Here is a 25,128-nt window from a genome sequence, read left to right as displayed (position 1 = left end):
TATAGGTGCTCTATCACCCCTAAGGAAAGCCGGATGGCAATACTGATGTCAGATATACATCCCAAAGTACAAAAGATCAGGTTACCACATGGGGCATCTTCTCAGCCAACTCCCACATCATTTAAAGACAAGGTAGAAGCATCCAGAAGATTATTTTTTAAAGCCCTCTTCTCAACACATGGTATATGTGTCATTGATACACAATTAACTGCATGTGTGCAATGACTGAGACATTGGCAGAAGAAATGTACGTCTAAAGGAAAAGAAAAGCAAAGAGACATGCCGTGACATGTTATCATTAGGGAGTCATAATTTCCTTCCTGTAGTCATACAACAGCTGTCACTAACATCTTGAACACAGACCATGTATTAGAATACCACAGCAAATGCCTTTTCAGGCAAAATAAAGAGAGGGCATGTTAACTGGGTGAATAGCAGGAAGAATATTTTGACAGCTTGAATGCATTAACCTCCCCGTCGAACGCCCACAACCTTCTCTAGAGCTTGGCTTGATGGATCCCTTCCCCATGCCGGGCGCAGAGCGAGGGGCTCCAGCAGCGATATCACAGCACACCAGGGGGCTCGGATGTTCTGTTGGGCAGGGGACGTCCCCAAAGTCACCTGTGGGGTGCAGGTCTCCATCTCTTCTGAAGCTTGGCTTGGCTCAGTGGAGATCTGCAATAGCGCAGCTGTCCTGGCTTGTAGGCGGGGGGAATGATAGCGCAGGCTGACCTTCCGCGTGAGAATATATGACTATATTATGACTATACGACTGTTAACTGTGGGGGACTACGGTCGGTCCGTGGATTCCCTGATGGAGGGTATGGGAACAGATTGGCCTTGAAGATATTAAGGCCCACCCATGAGAAAGATAGGAGTAAAGGAGTATCCGGAGATATTAAGGTGTATCTGTGAGAAAGAAGGGAGTAAAAATGTCATTTGTCCGTCTCAACCGCGACGTTAACCAACACAGAGGTCCCACCGTAGAAGCCGTTTCAAAACAGAAGCAATTCAAGCTAAGTAAATAGATTTCTTAGGGTTTCTGCCTCAATTCTGTAACTTCTGAGAAAGTTTTCACCAGGAATCCACATTCTCTTAGCGATAATAGGTCAGCCAATGCATTTAAAAAGCACATTTTCCTCATGTAGACAAGGTCCTTAAGGGCCATGTTCTTGCACCCTGAATGTTTGTCGTAAGTAGTTTATTTAAGGCATACTGATCACTAAAGCTTTTGGTGCAGCTTTTCCAGGAGCAGTAGTCCTCATCACAAAGAAGGCTGCAATAACTCATCAAAATATAATTAATCAGCACCCAGAGCAATTTTTGCAAAGACAAAACCTGGTTGAAACAAACCAAAATAAGGGGGTGCGGGGGGAGAACCCAAACAAACAAACACAACAAGGCTGTTTGCACTTGCCAACTCCTCTTGATTAAACTTATTTTCACCTCCAGGTGCATACACAGGATGAGTTTTCTTAATTAAACCTGCCAGTCAACTCATTATGCCTTCAATTAAAAAAGCCCAACACCTTGATTTTCTGCAGCTGGCAGGCTGCACAGTGACAGGCCGCGTTGTTCTAGTGCACAAGTTCTAATGGGGAAGGAAAAGAGATGCTCCAAAATATGGCTGAGATAATCTGCTAATTGGCCATCCTCTCAGTGTTTTGCATTTCTCTTCTTTTATTTTTAGGCTATAACGGATGGGGTTGTTTAACAGACATACAGAGGAGTGAAAGTTGTGGAAAAGCGTGTTCATCTCATTTGGAAAACTATCTAGATGTTGGGAATATTCACGATAGACTCCAGCAAGGTTAAGAGTGGCACCTAGATGCCACGGTGATGAATGATGTGTGAATAGATTATACAGAGGCCCTGAAGCTTCTAGAAAACGGTGGGGTTTTAATTTAGATGAAAGACAGCCTTTATTCTTAAGGCATCACACTGAGAGTCTGGATGCAGGTTACAAACTCCTTGCGTGACCTTGAATAAATCCCAGAGGACCACGATTTAAAGGAATCTACAGCTGGATCTTTCAAGGGACAACTCATAGCCACCTCTGTGTCCCTCATCCCTCCACCGGCAACTAAATGCAATTGCTTCTGCTGTGCCTGCCGCTCTCTGACTTATTTGGATTCAACTTCCTAAGGACAGACAGCATCTCTTGTTATACCCTGCAAGAAAACCCGTTACAATGCATCTCCAATCTCAGACACCAGCCAGAATTAAAAGCTTTTTGTGACAAAAGAATTTGTTGTTACATGGAGCAGTTTTACAGTTGCCTCATACTGATATTTCTAAGTTTGCTGGCCACAAATATGAGAAATAAGTGACCTACAACAGAGGTGACCCATGTGTTGTGCTCTGAGGCAGAGAATTAGTTTCCTTTCTGCTGTTTCTGGTGTTTCCTTCAAGTCTGCAGGCTTTCAATATAGCTGCTTGTACAGACAAGAGGTATAACACTCCAGTGCTATGTTAATGGCATAATAATAATCTGGGAACTTTATTTAATGCATATACTGCCAGTAGAAAGACCTTAGGACACTGGCAACAGCATTGGTTCCTTACGTCTTCCTTTTCTTTTTGTGCAGTGCTGTATAATTGCAACTCTTTCTGTGTTCACTGCAGCTCTCCAGTTCGTTACTGAATGTTTTGTGACGGACAAGGAATAAACCAGATACTCTGTGGAGCCCCCTAAACTACAACTCTGTTCTGGAACTGACTGTAAGTGTGAGGAACTGAACTTGGACCAAGGAGATCCCTTTTGTTTTATCACACCATGAAACAGACAGGGTTTTGCTGTTATTATTATGACCTTCTGCACTATCTGTTTTCATGCAACTTCTGCAAACAAAGGCCCAGATTCACAAGGATGCCTAAGGACAAAAAGACACAGCAAATCCCAACTGTTATCTTAGTGACCTAATTCCCACTGTCCATCAACATATGAGAACCAGTTCAAATCCAGAACAACTGTTCCAGACTCCAGCTAAATGCAAATTAACACTCAAGTCTCTCTTCCCTTGCTGGATTATGTTTTTTCTGGTAGCAGCTGTGTCCCAATCATCACAACTAGCAAGGAAATGAGCGGTTGGCAGGAGCTGTCGCATCTGGTCTGAATTTTTTATTACAACTTTCATTGAGAAATAGTAGTTTGTCAGGACAAAATAAAGTTGTGAAGGATGCTGGGTCAAATATTCTCTGTTGGGACCAAAGCTCAGGATGGATCACAGACACCTCATGAGCCCTATCCAGCCAAACACCCTTGCGATTGACTCTCTCATTTGGAAAATGTTGTGCTCAGGTTCAGGTATTTTTAGTTTGCGTGGAAGATATTGCACTGAAGAGTTACGGATGCTTCATGTGTTAAGATCAATAGCACATCTAGTCCAAGTATCCTGCATGACCGTGGTGCCAGGGAAGAATATAAGAACAGGATATGTCCAGAGAGATCTTTCCGCGCTTTGTCTTTCCAGGTTTGGATGCAGGGGCTTTAGGGATTTTCTCACACGCACGTTACACTAGGTTAAAACTAAACTGGCCACCTCAAAGAGAATTCAAAGTGAATAAAAAATAATAGATAGTCCAAGAGAAGTTGGAAAGCCTCTTTCCATTCCATCAGTGTAATTGCTGCTGTCTTCTAGTCACATTCATTTGCAACGATAAAATAGAAAGACAATTACTAGTCTACAAGTAATTGCTTTCTTCCCATGACCTAGAAAATAATAATAGTTTGCATTTCTATAGCTCCTTCCATCCAGAGATCTCCAAGCACTCTGCAGTCACTTATTAATAAGTGATTGCTCTCGGTCCTGGAAGGTACGTAACCAAAGCACGAAGTACATGTACTTTGTACATAACACACAGAAAACACATGGCACAGTCACAAATGAGCATATGGGACATATGACAGAGTCTCTCTCACCAAGCAATGAACTGTTCCCAGTCAAATGGAAACATTCCATGAGAATGGTTTCCAAGGATGCTCCTCAGGTTCTTGTAGAACACAACAGTTCTCTCTGTCCTGCTCATCTCTTTTTCCATCCTTATCTTGCTCTCCACTCCATGGAGTAAATGTTGTGCAAGTTTCATGTCACTTTTGCAATAAATGGGGACATGCTCAGTACATGCTCAGTGCGTCTTCCCAACAATCAGCTTTGGGCAACTGAAAATCGAGCACAGGATCTGCGAAGTGAAAGACAGGACACGTCCAGGGTCTAGGGGTAAATTTGTCTCATCCTCTATAAACCTACTGTTGGGGTTTTGGCTCCTATTCTTTTAGGAAACAATTGGAAATACTACCTCAGCACAGGTCATTGTCAGCAAACTACTGCTCTCTAAAGACGAGGACGCAGTGACTTAAGCAGCGAGGAAAGATTAACATAACCAGAACAAATTCAGAGCTACTACACTTTATAATGGTAAGCCCTCATTCCTCTATTTCCTACGTGAAACACTGTTAGTACCCTTATGGTATATTGTGTCCAATACTTAACCAGATTAAAAGTATGCCTGAAAGAAGACTATCTGTTTTACCATATTAGAGTAAATGAAATAATAATTGTTCCCTTACCACTCCAATTTTTTTTTGTCCAAGAACTGCAATAATATTTTACATGTTTTAAATAAAAAGTCAAAGGGCAAGGTAGGAAATATCCCCAATTGGTGGAATCAAGAGACAAAGAATCAGCCGCTGTACATAATACTACAGCCTCTACGCACTCTGCTGGGTAGGAAACACGTCTGATTTGCAAGTGTTACTGAGTCATTAGTAGAGCAGAAAAGGTTTGGAAAGCACATAACTGAACTAGGAGCTTCAGTTCTGTTTTCAGACGTGTCTGCACCACACTGATTATGCAGTTTCTTCCATCTAAAACCCACTCCCGATCCTCAAGCCAGATGGCCCTTCAGCACAAACCCACCTCTTTGGCCCAGGAACTAAACGCATTAGCAAAATTTATTGCAAGAAATACCCTTTTTGCTACTGAGGTCTGAGAATGATTTCTCCCTCCTGGCAGATAGCAGAGCTGCCACACAATTCACATCTTGGCACAGCTACGGGCTGGCTCTGCCAGAGGTTTTCTGGAGCACAAGACGATCCTGAGCTTCAGAGAGATGTTTGGAGGGAGTCGGTGATGCAGAGGAGCCTTCAGGACCCGGATGTCAGCTCTGTAACAGTATTGCAAAATATCACACAATGTGGTGGTCAGATAGGGTACTTCAGACATCAAGCACACTTAGAGCAGCCCCAAGAAAGCGAGGTTAATTTTGTGCCAGTATTTTAATATTTCATCCTGAATCCAAGTGAATTTACTTCACAATTAAGAAAAACTTTTATTCTTTTTCATTCTCATAGATGCCAAGAATAGCCTCATCACACACCAAAGAGCACACTTGCACCGTTTAAAACTGCAACATGAATAAGCCCTTAGCTTTTTAAAGAAGGGACCTTCTTCACGTGAGAAATAGCTACTCTGGAAAAGGCATGAGGAAGGGGAAAGAACTTCCCAACCCATCACATGAGGGAGAACGACATGCAGCACTGATACAAAAACCAGCCCAGGAACAGCTTTCCCATCCTATCCCGTCACCGGTGACCAACTTGTCCTCTCCCCTTTCTGTCCCTCCACCCAGAGAACTCTTCCTCTGAAACATATCAGCTTTCAGAGGAACACGTCTTATAGTTCCTTCTGTTTTCTCCTTTCCCAGTTCTGGGTACCCATCCTTTTCAGCTCACCTAGATAATCTTGACATTTTCCAGACTGTTCTTTTCATAATCTCATTCTGCCAAAAGATGCACCCTATTCACTCACCGCCTCCTTTCAATAACTGATGCTTCAGCTATTTCTCTGTGTGAGAACTAACTCTGTGTATTTAACATGTACAAGTATTGTTCAAACAGCCAGAAGGCAAAACTAAAATCAGAGACTGAGAGCTGTGTTAGATAAATTGCACGCTGGAATTAAAATACAACAAACTCCAGGCTCAATACATACTATACCCACTAGATGGGGCAAAAAGCTGTATTCTGTTTGAAATAAAAGCTCTCCAGGTGTTTCTTTCACCACAGTTTCACCTGGCCTATATGAGTAGAGAGAAGGCCAGTGCAGAAAGAGCTCTGGGCGCTAAATTGCTTTTTTTCACTTCTAAAACTGCTTCCCTTGCCAAAAATCTCCCTCCCACACAAACGTTTTACACAGCTTAACGTGCCAAACCGTTTGCTGCACTTGGACCGTTGCCCTCATTTTAAGGTCCTGTTGCTTTGGTCATAGGACAGCCTTTTGTCTAGACAGTGGTGGTGGTTAGGAAGTGTTTTAGGCCGGGCTCTGCGCTCAGCTGCACTGCCTATAACTGTTCATCCCTGTGGAATTATACCAGCTCGAAACCAATGTCCTGGGGGGGAAATCAGGACATCTGCCCCATAAGCAATTGCTCTGGAATCTGCGATTCTCCCCCTTCAGCATCACAACTGTGTCCAGTATTTGCTTTATACAGGATGGGCACGATATTCTATTCAGGGCTATTTCAGGTACACAAAAGGAATTACATACATTGACTAATACTGCACTAACAACCTGCCAATGCAACTTCCTCCAGTTTTTATGCATCTAAGACACAGGAAGGTTTTGCCAGTGGGTTTTGCAGAATGAAATGCTGTTTGCAATTACACCGTAATTCCAGACCCCACCATCCCAGGCCAGTAGCAAACATAACAAACTCACATCAGCATTTGCTATAATCACACACCACAAATGAGCTTTCTAATCACCACAGTGATGCAAAGGCATCAACGCACCCCCAGAATTACCAGCCAATTAATGAAATTGTCCCACCTCAAAAGGGTCCTTTTCTCCTTTGTGCTTTAATGGGTTGCGAGAAATGAAATAAAACTTGGCGAAACTCCACAGACAAAACCAAACAAAACCTCAGTCTGGGTTACTGTGAACTCCCACTCTCCGAAGCCAGGAAGATCTGATTCACCAAAACAGTTGCTGTGTCCCTTTAGTTCTTTTTAAAGCACAGCTTTGGTCTCTGATGAGTTCTAAATTGCCTGTTTCTTGTAACACCAAACACCTGTGCAAAACACCTGTTCACCAAAGTGAACTTTTTGCTTCCTTCATGCCTTCGACCTCCTCCCAGCTCCCAACAGGCTTCTTAAAAACGACTGGTTAGCACAAAAAAAGCCCGATTCAGCACTCAAAACAGAACAAGTCAGCTTACTGTAATCCTGGATGTCTCGCTACCAAAACGCAGCTGCTCCTGGTGGGGTGTATGCTTGAGTTTTGAGGTAAGTTTAAGGCAGAGAATAAGAAATCTTCAGGCCAAGCTCAGCAGGCCTAATCAACAGGCCGAACGCTGGCTCCCAGGCCGAATCAGAGCGCGTATGAATGAAGCCAGTTAATTTAGCTCGCCTTGCCTATGGCTCAGAATGCCTTAGGTTTCTTATTTCCACACTGAAAGCTCTCGTGTGCCTCCAAGGATGGCAATTCATCGCTAACAAGCCGCAACCCCTTCCCCACCATCACCAAAGCACCTCACAATGCGCTGAGAGGCAGCGATCGCATTCTGGCTAAACATCCTAATGCAGTCCCATTAAAGGTCTCACGTCATGTCTGGAAACCTCAGCTTCAATCACACAGATACTGTACCTCCATTTGTTTGGGTTTCTTTTCCCCATCCTTGTTTTGTAATAAATAATTGCCAGGCTTTCAAGGAGGAGGATAAATGGAAACAAGTCATTTGAGGCCTGGATTAAAATCAAGTGCTCTCATCTCTCTTTACCTGACCTGCTGGAAACTTCCCTGCTCCAAATCAATAGCTGACAGCAGCACGGTGTGCGCTAAATAACATCAAGCAAACCTGTTTTGTATAAGAAGAATAGAAACAAAGTCCATACTTAAATACCCAGCTGAACTTTTGCCAAACAAGTAACTACAACTCACCACAGAGATAGTTAAATTTCAGCAGAGCAACTCCCAGGCTTTTGAAGACATGACTGAAAAATATTTCTATCCAATATTCAGTGTTAGAAGTCCCTTTCAGCATAGTTAAATGAGGGAAGCTGATCTCAACTCTTATGTCTGCCTTCCTTATGGTGTCAAATCCAGAGCTGAGGGAGGAAGACAAGCATCTGTCTGTATATACTATAAGGATGCCTGAACTTGTGAGCCCCATCTGCTATAAAACTACATGTTTTGATTTCTTGAGGGGGGTTGATTTGTCAAAAAACTACTTAAATATTGTGCAGAATGCAATGAAATGTTTGAGAAATAAAGCAGAATTTCCTTATATGCCATGACAGCTCCCCTTTCTTTGAAATACTGATGGGCTGAGGTTTTAACCTCTGGCATATAGCTTAGAAATAGCAGAACCAGGAAAACGGAAAACAAACAAATAAACATGATTAGGCACACTGTAATTAAGGAGATGCAACCTCCTTATTCATCCTGGTGAGAAGTAATTTCCTGGAGTTACTGTAGTTCTGAGGGTTTCACTACTCCATGATTTTTCTTTAAAGCAAAAATGAGCAAAATGTGCTGGAACACAACAGCTAATAGGAAACCTCATTGGTTCATGTCTTGCCTAAAAAAAGACAGGGTACACAATCATAGTCCGGACTTAACAGCTCTAGGACCAGACCCTGATTTTGTCATCATTTACAGGCTGGTTTAAACTCCATGGGCTGGAGTCTCAAAGGATAAGCTGGACCTTTCTCTCTTATGAGAAATCAGTGTTCCCTTACGTGGACTTTTCTTTCATAAAAAAGTCAAAATGTCACTGTCCCAGGGCAACTCTTCTTCTGGTGACCTCAGCCATATGTCACACAAGCTGGCCAGAACTCTCTCATGCTATATTCAATGCACAAAACAGAAAAAGAAAAGAAGAATAACATGGGGAATTAATGATTCCGGGAACTCTTAGGAAAGAACATCATCAAGGAAGGGCAAAAAAAAGCTGGGGACACTCCTGAGGAGTGTGAGGCTCAGTGTGTGTCCTGCAAGCACACAGCTCTGCAAATACAGTTATACCAGCAAACACAAGAGGGAAGCGCAGCACCAAAATCCAGCAGGGAAAGAGCAACAGACTTCTAGTCTCGGCTTAAGGGTCTATGATCACGTACTGTGGCACAATGATAGAAAACATGGGTAGAGCTTTTTCCACCATCCCCTTGTACTGACTCCTGGACCTGTGAAGAATCTCGTGTATTTTAGGTGCCTTCAAGGAGGCGATTTTAGTGAACATCATTGCAAGATGCTTTGTAGTCACAGTCTCCAACTACTTAAGCGGATCCTGTCTTTCAAGCCCAAGCTTAAACTCTGTTGGCCTCCATAAAAGCACATTTGTAATTATCCATATTTTTGCTTGTCTAAGTGCAGCTATTTCATCAGCTACACTTTGACAGAATGCCTCTAAAAAGACAATGTTACTAGACTTAGAGCAGGAATCTGAATCCAGCCACTTTGGACTTTGTCTTTGGAATTTCAGAGGTTGATACAGGAAATCCTACCAGATTTAATGGAGATAATGAGCTTTCAGACCATACTTTGAACACAAACCACAACAATTCTCCATCTTAATGATGCTACAGAATTATTCAAAAATGCTTTGCCAAACAAAACCTTTACATTTATATATTTTTGTTATGTTCAGATTGTAAAGACAATTAATGCAGGATGTCCAGAAAACCCAAAGGAGTGTTCTCTAGGAACTCTAGTAGTTGTCTGAAGATCCTTTCTCCTCTATTAAGCAGCAACTTGGAGTTTGGTTGTAATGACTCCGGGGTTGCTTTTAGCCAAGGATTCCTGCAGGGAATTCCGTGGGCCGTTTACACACATCCAAGTGAAACACGAATCCAGTTCCCAAGTAGGAAGCTCAAAGCGTTCATCCAGACTTTGTGTTCTTTAAAACGAGATGTATACAGCGTGGAAATTTTCCCCGGAGTCGAACAGAATGAGAAACAGATGGGAAATTATTTGCAAACAGGAACTCTTTTCTTTCCCTGTTTGCTTGCCTTGTTTTGTTTACCCCTCAAAGTCCTAACAAGAAACACAAGCAGGATAACGCCACTGCAAGCTACTTCATCCTAGCAGAGCTGGATAAGCAAAACTACAAAGCAATGACAGAGGAACACGTTTATTTTTATGTGATGTGTTAAGGCATCAAGTCTTACCTTGGGTCCCAGCCCAGCAGATGTTGATGCAAGGACTTCATTTCATTGCTGGGAGTACAATGAGGCTACGCTGAGGAGTAAAGTTAAACACATGTATATAGTTTTAGGACTGTGGCATTAACCAGTAAATCTTCATTATGACAAGATGACAAGAGAAAGGTTTATTGGAAGTATTATTAGTAGACATGAGAGTTTTGGCTGGGCGGATTGAATTGGCTGCATCCTTCAGTCAGATAAAGACAGTAGCAGCTGAAATCAAAGCACCATGTAAATTTATGCTCTAAAGTATGAATGTAACGTTTTAGTAAATGGTTGCAAAGAGTTACACATAGGGTGGAATTTGATTTACAGAGAACAGCCTCTTTTAGTCGTTCATATAATGAAGATTTAAATATGAAATAAATTGCAAACACTTGCAGCTGAAGCAGGATGTTGGACGATGTGCATTCATATTGAAATTATATCTTTAAGTTCCTCTCAAGCTACGTAAATGTGTCTATAATGGACATACACGTGCATGTAAAACAATCCTTTTCTGTAATAAAAGGATGTGCATTATTAAAGTGCTGTTTTCCAGATAAAATTCTTAACATTAAAAATTAGTCTCCGATGTTCCTGAGCATGTTTGACGACTACATTAGAAATATTTTCCATTTGTTTTCTTACCTCTACCATTCCTTTATTGCTGTTGTTTTCTATTTCAATGACCTCTGTGAAACCTGATTAAACATTTTCACTTTCGCTTGTAAGCACTTTCATTCTCTTCTCCATTCCAAGGCTGTTGCCATATCCAAATAAAGTGAAAACACAAATATAACCAGTGAAAAATGAGAAAAGGAGCCAAAGTGTCACTCCCCTGATTTAGTCTCTTATTGCCTTTGAGACAGAACAGCAGATTTCACTGCGTGGGGGAGTTGGGGAAATCCCAGCAGCTTTGTATTGTATCTCCTTATTCCTTGGCCCGTTCCCAAGCAAATAAATAATCACCGTACCAAACTAGATTCCTACAAGTGTAGCAGAAACAGACACAAAATCCAATAGATAAGACAGCCAATGCTCAAGATGTTTCTTGCACGTGGGTTAGAAGTTGGGAGCCTATTAATCTTTTGGTTGCTCAACTGTTCTTCCACTAACAGAGACCAGGATTGAAGAGCTAACCAGGCTTCTAAGCCCAGTCTAAGTGGATTTCATGCCGATATCCAGGCTTTAGTTCCCCTCAAAAATGCGACCTATGTTACCGAACAGACTGCAAGCATTTTTCACACCTGCGCTGCCGCAGCAAGTCTGCAAGGAGAAATTCAACAGATTTGCTGCATGCAACATTTTGCTGGATATATGAAGAAATACGCAGCGCTGCAGGGGTTAGGAGAGGGTAAACTCCATCTTTGCAAAGCCGTGGCTATTCACCGCTCCGACCTGTGGTTTGTTCATTTTTTAATGACCCATGAAAGGCCATTCTGCTAAGAGTGCCAAATGAAGCAGGCAAAATCTGCTCTAACGCACCCTGAGTACCTGCACTGCACGGGTGCTGAACCCAGAGAACGGGGCTGCAGAGGAGAGCTGGTGCAATGAATCATTCCCCAGGCACATCCAGCAAGAAAACCAGGAGTCCTTCCCCACACAGAATCCCCTGTTGCCTTCTAGCCAAAAATCAGCATTTTTAAATAGGTGTGTTGTTTTATTTCTCTTTCACACTGAAAACCGGGCTCGAAAGTCGGATAAGCTGCACTGGATGTCATCTGCAAAGTGCGATACCTGAAGGATGCTTTCCCTCTTGGCTCATACCTGACAGTCCTGCTCGGATGATGATGAAATTCAAGTGGATTTTGGTTGTAATGAGGAAAATACACTCCAAACGTGATGGAAATCCAAGCTAGAAGAGCAAATTCTGTGGCCAGTTTGCATCCTCCATCCTTCCCAGCTGCTCCCTAATGAAGCCAGTAGTGCTAGGACCCCAATCCACCCCCAAGGCCGCAGTTTGGAATTAAACCTCCAGGCAATAAAAGCTGGAGATGGATAAAAAATCCCTGGCCCTTCAGGAGTGCTCTACAGCCCTAATGAATCCTCCCAGGGCTCAAATCTCACAGCAAAAGCTTGAGGTGAGGTAGATACAGTGAAGGGTGAGAAAACCTTCTGGACAATATATAGAATCCTGTGCTTCTCTAACCCAGCTGCTCTTTCTATTTTTAAATACTCTGGAGGGGCTCAAATATTGCGGTGATGAGAGAAGAGGAGGCTCATGTAGGCAGATGGATGTTTAGCAAAGAACAAACTACCCCTGCGGGACAGAACCACAAATAAATGCTCATTCCAGGCCAGTTATCGAAGCCCAAACAGGTAAAATACCTGGACAAAGGTGTTTTAGGCTGAGCTGCTCTCAGGAATGTTGTTCTTCCACTTCCAAACACGCTCAGATGTTACAACACAAACCGTCACAAGACACTGCCCACAATGCACTTACCAGCTACATAGGAAATGGGCTGAAGTTTGCTGAAGGTTTTTTGGTCGCAGCTTTGCAAAAACTCCGCCTAATAATTTCGACTCCGTTTTCATGCTGTTTTGGATCAAGCGTGAGGCAGCTGTTCATTTTTCTCAGTGATAAATCATTGTTTCTTGACCTTTGGAAACTCGGGAGGAAAAAAAAAAAAAGGGAAAAAAGTGCTGAGAGTCGACTCAATTCTATTTTTTCATTATTTAGCACATTCAGGTGCTCGGGCACAGGGTTGACACTTCAAATAACTGAAAGACAGACTTGGCAAAGCAAGAGAAGGGGGAAAGGCTGTAGCACAGGCCCAAAGTTGCCATGTGGAGTATCTGTGTGTATAAAATTGCTTAAGCATGCAAATTATTGCAAGGCCAGGCTCAAAGTCTAGGAAACAGCAATCTTGCTGTGTCCTTCACTGCTCAGCTTTGATTCAAGATGTGCCTCATGGCAGATTGCTTTTCTCTTTCTCTGGGAGGGAGAGGGGATGGGTTTTTCCTTGCTGCTCCTACACAGGAGGTGCTGGCCCAGGAAAAGCTCCACATCCTGTCCCTGTCCCTCCCCCTGGGGCAAAAACAGGCGATTCAGCTGGTAATAATTCAAAAGCAGAGGCGCAAACGAGGACTTTCTGAAAGCATCTGAGCCCTTTTGGAAGGGAGGGGAGTTAGGAAGGAGGAAAGCAAAACCTCTGCTCCGTTTCCTGCTGTTGTGCTGTTTATTTCAGAGTATTTCTATTGTTAGAGAGCAAACCCTTTGCATGTGAATGCCAGGAGGCAGCATCAGGCTGGGAAGGCAGATAAATTTGGCTCAAATTCATTAGGAGCTTGACCCCTTCTCATTGAAGTACATAGCAACTCTCCCACTCACTGTCCACTTTCCCCTCAATTAATTCTGCGTTGCACGTTTTCCATCATTGAAGTGGTAAAATTAAAATAATAATAATAATAAAAATAATAATTTAAAAAAAGACTACTTCCTAATGAGGGGGATTTAAAGTAAAGAAGCACAGCCAGATCAAATGCACTAAAGTTACAAGGACACAAGGCAGGTTTGAAAACCCATTTCAAGGCGTACGCAGCCAGTTTCACTGAGTTTTACTCAGCTAGAATGGATGTGTAAACATCTTATTTCTATTCCTTCTTGGTTGTTGTAACATCTTTGATGCTTCCAGTGGAGTCAGTTGTAGCAAATCATCCAACCAACAGAACTTCTGGATCACAACTTCTATAATGTGGATTTTTTTAGTTGAATTTTGCATGGTTAGAGGAAAGAGATTCTCACCAGGGCAGAGTCCCTGGAAGCTGCTTCCATAGCTAATTGCATTTTTATTGTTATTTCCTGATGGAGTAATACAGCTGGAGCAAGAAAACAGGCATGAATGAAGCAGATCAAGTTAAACCAAAGCACAGCAAACCCTGCAGATTGTTGGCTGCCGATCCCTGTACATTGATCAGATTCTTGCCTGCAGTGCTTGTTTGGGAGGTGGGAAGGTGGGATCAGCAGTAATTTGGGCTCTTCATCTTCTTCTTTCATAGATCCCAAACAAGCTGTGTCTCTGTGTTGCTGGGGATGAGTTTGTCAGTGACAAACGCTTCTTATGGTTCAGTGCAAATATTGTTATTAATAACCCTTAACTCTCCTCCTCTATTAAATGGAATAGACGGGGTGCCTGATCCCGATTTCATGGTTACAAACTGCCTAACCCAGCTGAAATCCATGACTAAACACTCCTTGCTTTCCTCCACTGACTTTAACGAAGCTCTCGCCAATTAATAGCGAGGGTAAACGAAAGAATCGGCGCCTCAGCAACATCAAAGAAGCGAAAAGTGACTTCAAGGAACAAACAAGCAGCGCTTTGTGCGCCATCCTTCTGGAGCTTTAATTTTCACAGCGCTTGTTGGTTCAGGCAGCGCGAGGATGGGAACACAGAGCCCAGTGTAGCACTGGAGTTTCTCATCAAATAATGAGAGGGGAACGAGCAGATACCGGGAAGGGTCTTTTTTTCCCCATCTCTGGCACGTTTTAAAAATGCCTCGCAGTGGTTTTGATTTATTTGCATGGTTGCAATTTCATGCTGTTCTTTACAGTGCCATGAGCTGGGCCTGCTCTGGGAAGATCCGTAGTGGTTTCTGCTGGTCTTTACAAGTGAAGGAGAAAGCAGGGAGGCTCTGAGGTGTGTGATGGAGGAGGGAAGAAAAAGAGACAAAGGAGGAGGATACTGGATAAACCCCTTGGTTTACATCCCAAACTGAAGCCTGAACTGAAATACAGCTAGGAAGAAAGCAGTGATATTTGTCCCACCCAGCCCATAGGAACATGCAGACCGTACAGTGGGAAGGGCAGTCCCGTATATTCCAAGTGACAGCCTGAGAGGGATGCAGAAGCACAAGACTGAGATGGAAATTTTGGAGCACAGCTCTTCTGTCTCTCGCTACCTTGACTTCAACCACCAGTGCTACCACATCAAAGGCACATCAAATGGCAGCCAGAGCCCCCAAAGTCCCAGCGTTATCATGCGCTGCTCCTCACCTCCCCTCTGCTCTCTGTCCCACAGCATTAGGTCAATATCACGCTCTTTTCCACCAAAAACAACCCCAAAATAATTCTTTGGCCATGTGCTATTGCTTTTTTAGAGAAAGCCTCCATTTCTCCTATCTGCTCCACCAGTGGCCCTGCTCAGTGCATCCCCCAACTCCTCATTCAGCGCATCAGCACTTGTGGCCAGGAAGCCAACGGTACCTGGGGTGGGTTAGAAGGGGGTGGTCAGTAGGTCAGAGAGGTTCTCCTGCCCCTCTGCTCTGCCCTGGGGAGACCACACCTGGAATCTTGTGTCCAGTTGTGGCCCCTCAGTTCCAGCAGGACAGGGAACTGCTGGAGAGAGTCCAGCGCAGCCACCAAGATGCTGAAGGGAGTGGAGCATCTCCCGTGTGAGGAAAGGCTGAGGGAGCTGGGGCTCTGGAGCTGGACAAGAGGAGACTGAGGGGGGACTCATTCCTGGGGATCAAGATGGAAAGGGGGAGTGTCAGGAGGATGGAGCCAGGCTCTTCTGGGTGACAACCAGTGACAGGACAAGGGGCAATGGGTGCAAACTGGAACACAGGAGGTTCCAGTGAAAGAGGAGAAGCAACTTGTTGAGGGTGAGGGTGGCAGAGCCTGGCCCAGGCTGCCCAGGGGGGTTGTGGAGTCTCCTTCTGTGCAGACATTCCAACCCGCCTGGACACCTTCCTGTGTAACCTCATCTGGGTGTTCCTGCTCCATGGGGGGATTGCACTGGATGAGCTTTCCAGGTCCCTTCCAACCTCTGACATTCTGGGGTTCTGTGATCCCCCCGTGGGTCAGCCCCCGAGCATCGCCCACGCCGGGTGGGCGCCCCGGGGACCGCGTGGGGCTGCCCTCCCCGTCCCCCCGCCCGCCCGGAGGCGGCTTTAAGAGCGGGGGGGGCCGGGCTGCGCTGGGGCCGCGGCTTCTCCTTTGCGAAGCCGCTGCTGTCTGCGCGGGCTCCGCGGGGCGCACACGCGTGGCCGGGGCGGCGGGTGGGCGCTGAGCGGCGGGGTGGGCTGGGCTGGGGGCGGAGGAGCGGCCGGCCCCGGCCCCCGGCGGGGCTCTGCGGGTGTGCATGGCCCAGCGCGGCCGGCGATGGCTGCGTGATGGCCCAGCGCGGGCAGCCCGCACCGCACGCCATGGCTGCCAAAGACGAGCTGTACAGCAAAGTCATCCCCCGGCGGAACCGGCAGCACCGCGCGGGGACCATCAAACATGGCTCGTCGCTAGAGATCCTGCTGTCAATGGGCTTCCCAAAAGCCCGGGCGTAAGTCGGCGCACGGCCCCTTCTTCCCCCTTTCGTTTTACGGCGGCGAGAAGCGACGGGCTCCTTTCGGGAAGCGGGGGGGAGCTCCGGCCGGCGGGAGATGCCGGGCAGCGGGGGGATGCGCACCCGGAGCGCCCCGGGGATGCGCTCCCGGAGCGGCCTGGCCAGCGGGGGATGCGCTCCCGGAGCGCTGCGGGGATGCCGGACGGGCCGAGGATGCGCATGGTCGCTGCCCCGGCTCCGGTGGGGGCGAGGGAGGTGGCGGGGGGGCGGCAGGTGCCGTCCCGGGGAGCGCCGTGTCCCGTCCCCGCCGCCCGCGGGAGCCGCGGTGCTGAAGGGGCCTCCGCACCGCTGCAAAGTTCGGGGAGCGGCGGGGAGGCGGTTTTTTTGCACCCCCCAGTTGAGATCAGAGCCCGTAGTTCTATGCCTTGAAAATAGGAAGCCCTTGGTGCAATTGCTTTTGGTCGCCCGGGAGATTTTCTTTAATCCGCGTACGAGTCAGGGAACGGAGCGATAGACTAAAATTTCCATAGTCCAAAGTGGTAGGTTATTCGTGCCCGAGTTAGCAATGCCCTGGTGTAATCTCCTTGCATGTGCTTATGCTTTAAATTAATTAGGCAGCAACCTAATGATAACTTAATAATGATTCTCCCAGTTTTAAACATAGCAACTCCTGAAGTGGGACTGTGTGCTTTAGGATGCAAATGAAACCAGCAGGGATTTGGATGATTCCTTGAGCTGCTTAAGTTTTCCTTTTGTTGCTGATACCAATCAGAACTTGGTGGTTTTATAGCCTGTCTTCATGCAGTTTGGTTTTATAAATATAGAGATACATGCAGTTTTAAGGATATATGTCTTCTGTGGATTCCTGAGATTGCCATGGATCCACTAGTGCACACAGAAAATCTAATGTGCCCATTGTCCTACTTATGCTCCTTATATCTGTCAGTGATCTATAGTTATCTATTGAAATCAGCATACAGCATTTCTATACGTACAACACCTGTGAATGGAGATAGTAGGAGAGCAATGACTTCATGCTCTGCTCATTTGGAAGAGCAGACGTGCATCTTTCAGTGTAGCTAGAGAAAAAACAGCTTGATACTATGAAAGAAACTAGTTATTACCTGTACAACAGTGCCATCAAGGCTGACAGTTATTCCCAATCTTACCTAACCGTTAGTTGAGGAACTACGTCTACGGTTCATATTCTTGCCCAGTAAACACTAATATTTGACAAAAATGGACCTAAAGCTTCACCGTACAAGATAAAGAAGGTTAAACACAGAGAGCAAGCCAGAGAAAGAGGTGAAATATCCCCAGCTGCAAAGAATACTTATTGCAAATATAAACAGCCAGACAGGTAAAACTGTCTTGATGCTAAATTCAAGATACCCTGTTGGACAACTCTACGGGGAGGGGACCGCTTTCCCAATGTGAGGTAGCAATTAGCGCCCCTATTCCATCCTGCTGGAAATACTACAAATAACTCAGCATTAAAATGCAGATAAGAAGCAAAAGAGAAACAAAGCCAAGCAACTAAGTACTGCTGCCAAGGGCACAGAGTGGAACAGCACACAGGTTCGGAAGCGGGAGAGATAGGAGCACATGGCAAAAGGACATTCCCTAAAGGTCACTGCTTCCCAGAAGCTGCTTTTTAACTCATGTTACTGTGCGAGTGTGAATGAAAGAGATCGCAGAGTTACCAAGGAGATAAAAACATCCTGTCTCCCAAAGACAGTATTGAGAAGTAGCCTTAAAGCCCTTTGAGTCCTCTCCCAAACCCCTGTTTTCTACCCCACAGTTACAACAGGAGGCAGAGAATTCAGCGAATGTCCAATCCGTAGGTCCTGTGTACAAATACAAGCCAGGCTGATACTCTGAAGTGGTGACCATCTGTTTGGATGGCTCATGAGAAACAAAGCTCCACATTGTCAAACGAGTCTGACAGGCGTGTCACCAAATGCCATCACTGTGGGCATCGGTGGCCTCCTGGCTTCGTGTTAGAGCTGGGGGGTTGATTGGGACGGGGAGGACTGTTGAAGCCGGGGTTACACACGCAAGAGCTACCTGGAGATCACAAGAATGGTGTTTTGAGGCAGTACTGAGATCCTGGGGAGTACTCACATTGCATTTCAGCTTCTAACCCAGCTCCAGTAACCTCTATACCTCATACTCCTACCAATGGACAACTCAGCTTTATTCTTTTCAAGTTATTCAATCATTCTTCTCCATGCTTACAGTTCATAACAGCAATAAGAGCTCAGACGGCCAGGACGATCCTGGCTGGGTGGAAATTGCTCAAAGCACTGCAGTATGTCATCGCTTTGGACTATTACTCCAAAGAGCTGTTCCATTATATTTTTTTCAGCACTAGTAATTTTTTTATTCTGCAATTAGCCCATTATATTCTGTACTGTCTAGTCATGCAGGAGTAGGCTGGCCCTGTCCAAAGTGGTTTTGGATTTAAACAAGGAAGGAAGGCAAAGGTGATGTTGCAATTGCCATTTAGCAATCTGAGCACTGAGACAAACATTTTACCTGGGGCCACACAGAATTCTAACCACATCCCCAGTGTCACAAGGCCCTAAACACAAGAACAGGCTTCCACAGGGCATCACTTTAAACTATTATGCGTGTACAAGCAATGTTTAAAAAACCTACATGTAACATGTATCTCACAGTAAACATTGGAAAATTTAGTGCTAGACTACAGTTTTCTTCAGGATGGAAGAAGGCCTTTAACTAAAGTTATTGGAACTAATAGAGGGATAAGCAGTTGAAATCCTGCATGGTGCAGGAATCAGTGTGGCTCTACAATCTGTGAGTCCAGTGGTTCAGTTTTAAGTTTCTCATCAGAATTTAAACTCCTCCAAAACATCCTCAAAACCAGAAAGTTAAAATTCTGGTATGCGAAAAATTCCTGTTTGCTGTTTTTTAAAAAAAAAAATTCTGGATATGGATATGTGCATGAATATATAAATATACACAATATTAAACATGGCTTGAGTTTCTGCATACAACTTGGAATTTTGAGGTAGTTTCAGAAGAGATCCAGACCTAGAAAAATGAAGGTAATTCTCTGGGCTCTGTCATTACTTAGACTGGGGAAATCACTGCCCGTAAACAGAGCTCTTACATTACAGGAACCATGGTTCTCTGGATGCTGTGCCCTGTGCTCTGAGTGTGAGACGTGAGCACTGTCCTTGACACAGGTGGCAGAGCTTTCCAAAACTCAACTTGCCATCATCTCAGCCTGAAAAGGGGAGAATATCATCTACAGATTGGTCTGTAATGTTGATTCAACGTGTAATGCTGTGCTACCGAGTGATCCAGACATAACTGATGGCTAAAACTGTTCTGAGAAGCAACAGTTCAGAAGGCTACACTGAAAGTGGATGTCAAAGTTTCTTAACAATGTTTCTTCCCCTTCATAAAAATGGGATGGACAGGAATATTGTGCAGTTTAAACGTTTCCTCCCACCACCTGGGTTTAACTCTGTGTTCATGCCCATGAAGAGGAGCTAATTCACAAAGCTGCACCGTGTTCTCCCTGGTCCTGAATAGAACCGAGCCGGTCCAATTTAGATTTGCTTTCTGAGTAACTAGGAGAATTTAGAAGTATTAAGAGTTTCATTATTCTCAAAGAAAAGCAGCTCAGATCCGGTTTACAAACAGTAAAATCTTCCCTTGTGTTTTGAAAATGTTTTCTAGGCTACTAAAACATGTTTTGCCTAGTAACAGATTTAGCAACATCGCAGTATTTCAGCCCAGAAAGGCTGCGAAGTCTCTTATTCCTCAAGGGTTTGAGCTGGATTTGGGAAAATACGGCATGGAGAGAAAAGCGCTGCAGATAATCTTTCGGTTTTGAAGTGGTTTCTGTTCCTTCGTGGCTTTGCTTTCAGGGTATTAGTTTTCTGCAAATACCCTTGGCTGAAACGCATCGTACTCCAAAGGACCAGCCCAAAGCAGAGGCATCCCCTAAGTCCCACTTAAGCCCAAGCTTTAGAGGGGTTTTTGTGATTCACAGTGACTTGTGTTGGCCTGGGGGATGTGGAGGAAAACCCCATCCCAAGTGAAGAAGCTGATGGCTAAAACTGTTTCGAGAAGCAACAGTTCAGAAGGCTACACTGAAAGTGGATGTCAAAGTTTCTTAACAGCACGGCAGGAAATCTTCAGCTCCTGGATGGAAAATCCAGGTGCTGTAGCCACAAGGGCTTAGGGAAAAGCTGCCCCTAGTGATCCGTGCCCGTTATTCAAGCCAGTGGGATTTGGGCTTGGATAGAACCACTGGACCATGCAGTAGAGAACCCATCTAACCAAAATATAACACTTCCATTTCCAGTACTGTGTGTCAGCCATCACACCGATGGGTGTTTGTAAGCAGAAGCTTCATAGGAAGGATTTGTGACCCATTTACAAATAGTGCAAGAGGAAGAATTTGCTTTCCCTAGCGTGACCTTCCCTCTGTGCCTGTTTCAGCTCTTGCGAGGCAGCGGCTCCTCGCTCACGCCGGGGTTAACGGAGGAGCCTCTGCCTTGTAACTTGAGGAAGAGTTGGAGCAATGAACTGGGCTGGTTCATGTATTGCAATCCCTGGGTTCAGCGCTGAGGCCTCTGAACAGTTTTGCACATCTGGGCTGGAAAGGATCCAACAGGTCTGCGCGGCGCGATGGAACACGGATGCTGCAATGGAGCCGGCAGCTGCCAGAAGGTGCACTGGAAAAGGGCTTGAGCAAATATACATTTGGGACCGAGTCCCCTGGCTGCTCTGCATATGAATTTTGTTTTTTAGTTGCAGATTTCTGCTGTGGGACTGAGAGATGATTACTGCAGTGCTCACATTGTTATGTGCCAGCGGCTTAATTGCTTTTGGTGTGGGGAGATCTCTATCGGACAGATCTGAAGTGATAAAACATAGAGGGCTTTTTAATTCCAGTGTATAGTCTGGAAACTGAGGCACAGAGAAGCTTAGATATGTCAAATCTGTAGTTAGGCTGGCACTTGCACCTATATCTGTAGAGTTTCAATCTATTAGCTTAATGGCAAGACTTAGATATCTGGTCTAAGAAGAACATCTATTTCCATGACATTGTATAAAATTTTCAAATGGAGAGAGACCTTCTCTTATCAGAGGCTGAAGATGTCGTTCCTGTGATAAGATCACACTCTGAAATGATAACGGCAGCAGTAGCGCTCCATAGGACCTCAGTGATTCAGGATACTGTATGAATCATATCTGATAGTTGGGAGAAGTGGAACAATCATATTTTCAAGGTCTGCTATGGACAAACAAAACGCTGTGGCCACAAACCTTGAGAAAACTATATAAGGACAGAGCATCCCTGTACACAGATTGCTCACCGGGGAGCAAGGTCAGCGAGTCCCTGCAGTACTCGCTGCCGCCTTGTGCTTCTGGCTCTCCCATGATTTGTCATGGAGCAAAGGTCCTGAATGTGCTCCTACTGTCTGCACTGGGAAGGAGCTGCAGAAAGCGCAACCAGACCCCGCATGTCACTGACAGAGACCGAAAAATTACTTTGTGCCTTCTGTGCCAAAACCCCACGGAGTTAATAACTAACACTGAGTGTGCAATTCCCTTTCAAGCTACGTATCGGTTTCAAGTGATAGAGATACCGGTGTTATCTTTTCCTTTGCTGTCCGTTTTTCTCTCTCGCTTCACAGACCTGACACGACTGTCAAGAGCCGGTATAAATGTACTGACGAGATTTCCAAGACAAAGACCGGCTAGATAAACTAGTGATTTCAGATATCCAGCATGGCCTATTGGAATGAAGCTTTTTTTGTATAAAATACTGATTATTCTTCCCCCTTGGGGACCTGGTGACAGTGGCAGCATGCTGGCCCATTTCTGCAGAATTCTGCAGTATTTTCTTGTAAAGCGCTCTGGAAGTTCCCCCTAGATTGCTTCTGACACTTTGCTATGCAAGAGCCCATGTTTGAAGGTTATTCGGGACCTCCTGAATAAGCACACCAAGAGAAATCAGGGGCAATCCTGCTCTTAGAAAGATCATGAGTAGAAGCTTTTAAATGTCATGTCTCCTGATGAGACTTGTGTGTTTGAGAGCGCATCTTAGACTCCCGAGTCTTGCTCACACTTGAAAACACTGCCCTAGGTTTTAACTGCCGCTCATAGTGGATTCACAGCATGCGCTCTGCAATTGCAAAAAGAATAGAGACATCCGTGTGTGTGTCTGTGCTGCACCAGTCTAATTATCCCCAACAAGCAGAGTCATCAAAAGAGCTGTAGTTTAGCAGCTGACAGCGTTTTGGATTCCATCCGCGAGGCTGGCTGCAGGCTTTGTGCGTTACAATGGGGTGCGCCGGGCGCCTGTGTCTTACTCATCCCCTATATAAACAGACTGAAGAGAATAGGGCTCGGGTTTGCTCGGCGTTATTCTGTTCCCACCATATCTATGTGCACAAAGATTGAATCTAGAAAGCAGCATAAAGCGGAGGGGAAAAAAAAACAACAACAAGAAATAATAGGATGGGTTGAGGGGATTGCTAAAGGTTGCTGACAACCTACACAAACAGTGCTTTAGACATCTTTAAACTCTTGTCTATGTTCATGAGACACAGGTGCTGCCCTTTCAACTCCACTCTCCCAGTATTTCTCCTGAATCTTGGACAGGTCCCAGCAGCAAAAGGTGCTTTTTGAGGTGCTCCCAGATCCCCACAACATGCAGATAAGAGACGTCCATCTCACACACCTTCCCTAGGAAGCCTCCCCATTATTTTTAAGGGTGTGCAGATATGACAATACCCTGACAGCTATTGTCAGCACCAGCTTTCTATCACCCACCAAGCAGCAGCACGACATTCAAATAGAAAGGAAGCCATTATAAACTTGAACCTGAGTGACAGGAGATGCGTTGGATGTCTTTGCTTTCCCCAGACACCAAATTCAAGCCCTTGGGACTGAACCCTCTTGTCACCACCAGCACAAACACCTTGCAGGCCAGTCCCTGTCAGCAGGAGATTAGTAGGAAAATGCCAAAGGTTCTGCACGTGGCTGAGCAAACAGCACCCCTGAGTACACGTTGGGACGTGTGATGCTGATAAACACCCTGGCCTTTCATAGCCCGGCATCGAAAGAGGTTCGAACTGTATCCTCGCCCCCCTGTTGCTATCAAACGCAAGGCAAGTGCCACTTTTTCCCCTTTCATGTAGTATTAACTAGGCCCTGCAGTTCATGATAGTGCAGAATTAATCATTTGTGGTCAGCGCCTATGAAATAATTGCCAGTGGGGAGGGCGGTGTGTTCCAGCGAGATTTTTCATCTCCTGATTTGTAAAAACGAGTCTTTTCTTTCTCCTCTACCTAATGAAATGCAGCAAGTTCTCACACGACAGAAACCTCATTAATGGCCCAGTGCAGCAAAGCCCTTGGGCATGTGCTTCTCGGGAAGGGCTGGGATCATGATGCTCCATACGTTTCCACCCAGCAAGAAGGGGGATGCCTTAAATAGCATTGGAAATACCTGGAATAGTAAAGCGGTACCGTTTGTCTCCTAAGCTGTTCCTCGTTTTCTTGCAAAGGATTGAATTGGTTCCATGACGCACATTTCAAGCCCTGACTTGGTGCTGACATGAAACGCTACCGTTGTTTTTCGCTTGTGTGGCACCAGTGGGTAGAAGCCTGATTTTTATGCACCGCAATCCTGCTGTGCTGGGGGCTGTGCAAACAGAAGAGGAAAACATCATCCAGCCCCTCCAAAATCTTTGTTGTTACCCATAGTTACAGCGAGTTGGATGGACGGGTGAAATTCACAGCTGCACTGTTAGGAACAGCTACTTTGAAATAAGTATCATTCCCGTTTTACAGACAGAATTATCTAAAATGAGGCAATATATCAAGGGGCTTGATGCCAGAGAGGGCACCTTAATTAACATTTGCCATCCACTCCAAACAAAGGGTGCTCCAGAATTGCGGGCTGTAAATGGTGTCAATGATGTCCTGCTCCCTTGTTCTGCTATTATATTGAATTTATTCTTCACAATCAATATTCTCCTTGCAAGGAGCTGCCAAGTCCTACCAAGTGCCAAATCACAATAGATCACCCGTGGGTAAGTTGTAGCCAGTTCTCCCAGCACCATTCAAAGAAATCTCAAACTAAACAAGAATTGTATCTGGTTCATATTCACACTTCTCCACGGGCAACGGAAATGAGCCTTGGAATAAATGTAACTTACAGCTGCACCTTACAAGATGCATTTATATTGCCTTTACAGTCTCTTTGACCCCTTCCCATAGCTATACCATAAATACATTGATGTTCTAAAGCCTCTGGTGGTGTAAATCAGCCCAGCACCACTTTGTTGGAGTGATACTAATACATCCCAGCTGAGGATCTTATCCAGAAATAACCTTGCATTGCTACCAAAGCTTCCTTTAGAGAAATAGGGGTTTTTTTACACCATTCGGGTAATACAAAGAGCCTGCATGTAAATAAGAATCGCTACCATAGCCTCTGGGAGAAAAATACCAACCTCAGGTGCTTCTTGCCTGTTCACAGCACATGTAGATTGTTGAGTCTGCAGTGTGTACAGGAGGTTTCCTGTGTGGGGTGAGTTGCAAAACTGGGACCACTTACACCAACCTGAAACCAGCTGTATGGGGGTATTTTAAGACCCACTGACCCACTCCC

General features: G+C 45.1%; 1 protein-coding gene and 1 long non-coding RNA gene across 2 annotated transcripts in view; one reads left to right on the top strand and one right to left on the bottom strand.

Moving 5' to 3' along the window:
- Positions 1–4,936: 4,936 nt before the first annotated feature.
- On the bottom strand, positions 4,937–7,965 carry LOC110363756 (uncharacterized). Its single transcript, XR_010467933.1, has 2 exons — positions 6,831–7,965; positions 4,937–5,166 (listed from the first exon to the last, which is right to left on the bottom strand). It is a non-coding gene; the product is annotated as an uncharacterized LOC110363756 (long non-coding RNA).
- An 8,192-nt stretch (positions 7,966–16,157) lies between these two features.
- UBASH3B (ubiquitin associated and SH3 domain containing B) overlaps positions 16,158–25,128 on the top strand; it is a 60,636-nt gene continuing 51,665 nt past the window's right edge. The window contains exon 1 of the mRNA XM_065040550.1: positions 16,158–16,458. Within this exon, the coding sequence (XP_064896622.1) occupies positions 16,298–16,458 (161 nt within the window). The 5' untranslated portion in view covers positions 16,158–16,297. The remainder of the gene's footprint in view (positions 16,459–25,128) is intronic.

This window comes from Columba livia, chromosome 24 (assembly GCF_036013475.1).
Source record: "Columba livia isolate bColLiv1 breed racing homer chromosome 24, bColLiv1.pat.W.v2, whole genome shotgun sequence".
NCBI classification, from domain to species: domain Eukaryota; kingdom Metazoa; phylum Chordata; class Aves; order Columbiformes; family Columbidae; genus Columba; species Columba livia.
This window is presented reverse-complemented; position numbering and strand designations above follow the sequence as displayed.